Here is a 7,115-nt window from a genome sequence, read left to right as displayed (position 1 = left end):
TTTGGCTCTGTTTTAGCAGCTCACAACCAAAAAAGGGGGGCAGGGGCGAGGAACTTAAAGAGCAAAGCTTTGCTCAATGCAAGGTGCAGAAGATGTGTGCTGGAAAGGTCAGAGCTGCCCAGCTAAGGACCCTGGAGTGGAATAGACTTGCATGCCTGGTTCACATGAGGAAGAGCCTGGACATATCAGTGCTTTGATCTTCACGGGGAAGAGCTGGGGCAGCAGTTCTGTTGCTGTATTATAGGGTCTGGGCTGAAAGCATGGAACTGCAACCACACAACCTCCTCTGCTTTTTGTTTTGTTTTGTTTTTACGAGACAGGGTTTCTCTGTGTAGCCTTGGCTGTCTTGGACTCGCTTTGTAGACCAGGCTGGCCTCAAAGCCACAGCGATCCAATATCTCCCCCCACCCCCAGCTTCTGCCTCCCGAGTACTCGGGATTAAAGGCGTGAGTCACCACGCCCCGGCACAGGCACAACCTCCTCTTCTAAGAGCCTTCACTGTCACCTTAACAGACTCCAGAGAGGCAACTGGCCACAGAGGAAAGTGGCTTGTCGGGGTCAGTCAGCTGTTAGAAACAGAACTTGAGTTGGGGCCAAAGGATGACCACAGGAGGAACAACATAGTTCGGCCCAGAGTCTCAACAGCAGCAGCAGTGGCAGCAGGAGCTTCCATCGCCCCCAAAACTGCCCCCAAGTACACACAGTTTGAGGGGATGGTGTGCTTGTTTTCTAAACGCAGCCATGATAAATGTGGGCGCTTACTCCTTCATGTCATCCACCTCTAGTCTTCCCCACACCCACACCCCATACCCACACACATAGAGGTTTGTCAACGAATTCCAAAACTTTTTTTGTTTTTTTGTTTCTCAGAAGTCCCTGCCAGATCTGACAGGCTGGTGGTCTTTAGCTGTGGGCCTTTCTTGGTAGGGTTAGAGGTAGTGGAGTAAGGTGTGGATTCAATTCTGGAAGATATCTCAGGGGGCCTGAAATCACCTTTTCTCCCATGGCCAGTTCTGGTTTCTTTCTTTCTTTTTTCTTTACTTTTTAAAAAAAGTTTATGTGCATTAGTGTTTTGCCTGCATGTACGTCTCTGTGAAGGTCTCAGACTTCAGAGTTAAAAAAAAAGCTGTGAGCTGCCATGTGGATGCTGGGAATTGAACCCAGGTCCTCTGGAAGAGGAGCCAGTGCTCTTAACCACTGGGCCATCTCTCCCGGCTCTTAGTTCTGATTCTTGAAGGTCCGTCTTGCAAGTGGCTTACTGGGGATGCACAGCCCTATTGGGAGGGTCTCAAGGGTGAGAATCTCACACACTAGCAGAAGGATATTATTATCAAGGCTCTCCATTACACATTCAGAGAGAATTCAGATGTTCCCACCATACCATTTCTCTCCTCCTTGTCGTCGTCCTCCTCCTCCTCCTCCTCCTCCTTCTTCTTCTTCTTTCTCTCTCTCTCTCTCTCTCTCTCTCTCTCTCTCTCTCTCTCTCTCTCTCTCTCTCTCTCTCTCTCTCTTTCATTTTTCCGAGACAGGGTTTTGCTGTATAACAGCTGTGACTGTCCTGAAACTCACTCTGTAGTCCAGGCTGGCTTCAAACTCACAGAGATCCACCTGCCTCTGCCTCCCAGGTGCTGGGATTAAAGGGTGCGCCACCACTGCCAGGCCAATTTCTCTATGAGCACTACGAGACATTATTTAATCTGTACTATAGCCCTATGAGGTATTAATTACCCAGACCCCAAGCCTTTGCTCCTAGAGGAGGCAGCTAGCTCAGAGACTTCAATTCACTAGCCCAAGACCTCACAACTACCTGGTGGTGGTGGTGGTGGGGGGGCTAGATTTGGAGATATTATAGTGGCTACATTTGGAGAAGCAGCTGTCCTAGGGCCTGGATGACACTTCTCACTGCTCTGCTCCTCCCCGACCCCGGTGCCTGATGAGAGCAAAGTTAGCCAGTAGGTGCCTGATGAGAGCAAAGTTAGCCAGTAGGGGTAAGGGTTCTTTATCTCCATTCTTTTACTCTGGTCAGTCAGGGTTCTACCAGCTAGGAACTGGTCTAAGGTCCTCGGTCAACTCTGGTCTTCCCCTGCCCCCTCCCACACAGGTCCAGACAGGCCCCGTACTTCCTTAGTGTGAAATGGAGCCACTACCTCAGTCATTTCCTTTCCCTGGGTCAAGTTCCTCATCCGTAGTGGAAGCCAGTTATTTCTGCCTTTTCTAAAAAGTAGTTCAGTTTCCGAGAAAGACAGCCATCCATTCTGCTAATCCACGTCTTGAGTGGGACAGAGTACCTCTGCTACCAGTTCCTCCCTTAGTTCGTTCTCGCTTTGTAACCTACAAACACCCCCTAATCAAACAGGTTTACACACAAAAAACGAAACACACCGGAAATCGAACACAGTTAAACAAAGCCCACCCTGGATTTATTAGTTTACTTACCAGATCGGCCTCCAAGAGGTGGGGCAGTGTTCAGAAAACAGGTACCTAGGAGGGCGGAGCCAGGGCTCGGGGGCGTGGCATCTAGTAGCTAGGTGACTCAGGCGCCTGCGCAGAAGCCGGGAGCGGTGCCTCGGGCTGGGAGGTTCTTGGGGATAGTCTGCATCGTTCTTCCGCGAGCTCAGGGTTCCCAGCTTGGCTTGGGTCCTGCACGGGGATCCGTCATGAACCGGTGTGCCGAGGCAGCCGCTGTGGCGGCTACAGTGCCCGGCTCCGGCGTCGGGGACGGCGGGCTGCGGCCACCCATGGTACCTCGCCAGGCGTCCTTCTTCCCGCCGCCCGTGCCCAACCCCTTCGTCCAGCAGACGCGGATCAGTGCGGCCCGTTGGCTGCAGGTAGAGGCGTGGTGCGCGCGCAGGCAGAAGGGATGTGGTCAGAAGGAGGAGGCTCGGGAGGAATCGTGCATCCCAGAGAGGAAGCACCTGAGGACTTCTGGTCTGAAAGGGAATAGGTCTTGAGGGCATCAGGTCTGAGAGGGGAGGCATCTGAGGGGGATCACGGGTCTAAGAGAGGAGGCTTTTGAGAGGATCACGAATCTGAAGAAGAGGTCTGACACTTTGAGGGCTTAGTGGGTGTGACTAGGAATTTGTCCAGGGAACACATCTGATTGGGGAGGCATCTGAGGAGTTACTGAGTCTGAAGGGGGAAAGGCTGTCTGACTGAGATGTGGAGTCTATTAAGGGAAAACATCTGAGGAAGGAAGAGCTGTGGATCTGACTGGAAAGGGTCATGAGGGTCAGACAGGAGGATGTGAGAGCTGAGGACACTGGGGGAGGGGGGTGGAGAGTGGGATGATCCGAGGGACGTGAAAGCGAGAAGATGCAGACAAGGCATGTCAGCAAGGAACATCCCATCCATACAAGGGTTCCTCGCCTGAGAAGGGGATACATGGGGCAGGAACTTTGGCTCGAGTTTGTGGAAGCACAGAAGAGTGGGTTTCAGGGTTCTCTCCTTTATAAAAAGGGGAGTCAATCAGGGCCGGGTAGAGTAAGAGAGGAGGCAGAGAGCCCTGGGCTATCCTTGGAACCATAGGTAAGGATTTAGCCGAGAACGAACAACCATGCTGTAAATCAGAAGCAAAGACGTGAGAGAGATAACATGCAGGCAGTCAGGAGTTTCTGTTAGTTTGAGCCAGCCTTCACACAACACCTTTTCTATAGTCAAGGATGACATGAGAGATAGCCACTGTTAGAAATGGCCACAGAGGAAGTTGTCTTTATCTTGTAAAGGGCAGTTTTTACTACTAGTTAGTTCACTTTTTGACTTCCCTCTTCGCTGAGGTTAGTGATTGGAGAACAAGATAGAGATGGGTGGAAACTGCATTTGTCATATTCTGCAGGGGGAGCAAAAGGTGTTCATGTTTCCCTGTCCGTCTCATAGTTTTTGTTATTTTGGATTGAAGTAATGGTTACTCTTGCAGGGTTTTTGTGTAAAGCTTTAAGACTAGTGACCTCCCTACAGGGGGCATATTAAGCCCTGAGCTATGTGCTGGGAGTGGGTGGGGGTGTCTGTGGTAGGTATCTGGTTGAAGGATAGATAAGAGAGAGGAAGATAAGACAGGTGGATAAACTAAGTTTACAAATCCGTCTTCTGCCTTGACTCTCCTGCAGCACTTCCAGGCACATCTGCCCTGCTTCAAGATTAACTCCAGAAGGATGAGTTATATTTAAATGAAAACGGACCTGTCTATTAGGGTTCAGAGTTTGGGCGGAGGCTCAAAGTGGCATATTTAAGTATTTATATTGTACCCTGAGTATATTATTATTTTTTTAAAAACTCACCTAAAGGAGCTCTTTTTAAGAACTCTGAGAACCACATATAATGCGAAGAGCACTGGTCACTTATTAGTCACAAATTCTGTGAATTTAGCCTAGTCACTTAACTGCCCTTGTCTATTCCATTTTCTTGTCTATTAAATTGAAATAACAATTCTTCAAAGGAGAGTTAAATTAAATGGGATTATATATGTGGCATAATGTAGTCTGGTTTGCTGGTCTTAGTATTGGTAATTCTGCTGCATATATATAATTGTATCTGTATTTAAAATTTGGTACTTGTATTAAACTGTTTAGGTATGGTATGGGCATTTAATTTCTTTCGTTTTTCTTTCGTTTTTCTTTCTTAAATCCATAATATCAGTGTTACTGTAGATACTTCAGTGACTTGAATAGCATGGGTAAAGGAAAAATTTGAATAAGCATGGATAAAATATGTTTATACTATCTAGTTTAAAGTACAGATATACTTCCACCTCTATATGATAATATACTTAGTTCAGACTAAATTTTATATTGAATTATGATTGTTAAGGGTTGTTGTCACTTTGAGCATTTCATTATAGAGCTTGAAGGTTAAATTTGTCCTTTCTCCTTTATTTATGTACTTAAAAATGATTTATCTATTTTTATATTATATGCATTGGTGTTTTGCCTGCATGTTTCTCTATATGAAGGTGTTGGATCCTCTGGAACTCGAGTTACAGACAGTTTGTGAGCTGCCATCTGGGTGATGGGAATTTAACCCCAGTCCTCTGGAAGAGCAAGCAAAGATTCTTAACTGCTGAGTCATCTCTCTAGCCTCTATAAATGTATTTTTAAAAATACATTTAAGGGTCTTTTTTTCTACTTTGTGGAATGGAAAATAGTAACCTGATTTTTATTGCTGCAACAGAATTTAGAATTAAAATGATTAGTTATCATTATGGGGTTATTTGTTAATATCAAAAATACTTTTTGCTGCTTATAATATAGTAAGTACATACCTCTGGACATATAGCAGTAAATGAGAGAAATGTTTTGCACATGTTCTGGAAAGATCCAAGAATGCCCTGAGATCTCATCTCTAATTGGCCTGGAGGCTCTGTATAAGCAGGAACCTCAGGCTAAGACAGTTGTGACCTGCCTCCTGCATTGTACCCAGTTATATACAACAAAAACTCCTTGCAAGTAGTGGGAAATTTATGTTTCTACACTAAAGGACATTCCTGTATTCATTAACTGAATATTAATCAAGTTGATCAGAGATTTTAGTAGCCACACATGACAAGGAAAAAAAACCTTTACAGAATTAAATCGTAAAATACCTAAATAAATGAGTCAATGGGAGAAAACTGGATTCAGAAACAAGCATATATCTATAGCCGTTGACTTTTCTACAAGAGTGCTAGAGCAATTCAATGGAGAAAGACCTGTCTTTTCAATAAATGGTCTGGGATAAATGGATTAACGTGTACAGGAGAATTAAGTTCATCTAATATAAAACAGCCTAAGCTGATAAAAGAATGAAATAGTGAAAATATGAGAGTTTAAATAATGAAAGTCTTAAGAGAGAACATAAGTGTAAATCTTAATGACCTTGTATTAGTCAGTTGAAATTTCCTAAATAATCAATACAAGTATAAGCACGCACGTGTGTGCGCTTGGGCGCGCATACACACACATGACAGGAGAAATAGATAAGTAGTATTGTCAAATTAAATGCTTTCTACTTCAAAATATACACACTACCAGGAAATTGAAGAGGGATCCTAGAAGATGCCTCAGTGGATAAAGCTGTTGTCACACAAACATTGGAGCCTGAGTATGCATCTCTGGAAACCTTACAACAAGCTGGGCAGGTGTGGTGGCTGCCTGTAATCCCAGCACTAAGGCAGAGATGGGATCCCGGGGCAGGCTGGCGAGTTAGACTAGTCTAAATTCAATAAGGGACACTACCCTAGTAAATAAAGTGGAACGCGCTTGAAGAAAACATCTAGTATTAACTTTAGGCTTCCATATCCCTTCCCTCCCTACATGTGTCCACAAAAAAGCATGGGACCAACCACGTACACCGAATACATATACATATAAAATGAAAGAAAGATATTAAAGTGATAACCTATAATTTTTGAGAAAATCTTGTACACAGTATATCAGTATATAAAGAACTTCTAGAAAAGACAAGTCAATCTAGAAATCAATAGGCGACAAGGAGGCTGGAAAGATGGCTCCTTATGTAAAGGTGTGGTGGCCAGCCTGCTCCACATAATGAGTCCCAGGACAGCCAGGGCTATGGAGATAGAGACCCTGTCTAAACAACAGAACAACCCTCGCCCCAGAACAAAACAAAATGGTAAGTGAGGGTTGGAGATGTGTAGCTCACTGGTGCTACAGTGGCATACTGCTTGAGGACTTGGGTTTAATACTTGTTAGAAAAAGGAGAAAAGAAAAGAAAAGAAAAAAAACCTGTCAAGATGGCTCAGCAGAAAAAGGCTCTGGCTGCTAAATCTGATAACCTAAGTTAGGTTTCCCAGGACCTATTTGGTAGAAAAAGAGAACTGACTTCGACTTCCACACATGGACAGTGGCATGCACACACACACACACACACACACACACACACACACACGTACACACGTACACACAGACACAAATAAATATGTAAGTGTGATTTTAAAAAAGAAAGAGATGGGCTGGAAAGATGGACCGGTGGAGAGGAGCACTGTCTGCTTCACCAGAGGATTCGGCTCTAATTCCCAGCATCCACCTGGCAGTTCACAACTGTCTGTTAACTCTGGTTCCAGTGGATCAGACATCCTCACACAAACATGCATGCAGGCAAAACATCAATGCACATAAAATAAA

General features: G+C 45.1%; 1 protein-coding gene across 1 annotated transcript in view; it reads left to right on the top strand.

Annotated features, from left to right (window-relative positions):
* Positions 1-2,509: 2,509 nt before the first annotated feature.
* The window catches only part of LPCAT2 (lysophosphatidylcholine acyltransferase 2), a 61,020-nt gene continuing 56,414 nt past the window's right edge, over positions 2,510-7,115 (top strand). The window contains exon 1 of the mRNA XM_084757793.1: positions 2,510-2,828. Within this exon, the coding sequence (XP_084613919.1) occupies positions 2,658-2,828 (171 nt within the window). The 5' untranslated portion in view covers positions 2,510-2,657. The remainder of the gene's footprint in view (positions 2,829-7,115) is intronic.

This window comes from Acomys minous, assembly GCF_964271855.1.
Source record: "Acomys minous genome assembly, chromosome: 14".
In the NCBI taxonomy this organism is placed as follows: Eukaryota; Metazoa; Chordata; class Mammalia; order Rodentia; family Muridae; genus Acomys; species Acomys minous.
This window is presented reverse-complemented; position numbering and strand designations above follow the sequence as displayed.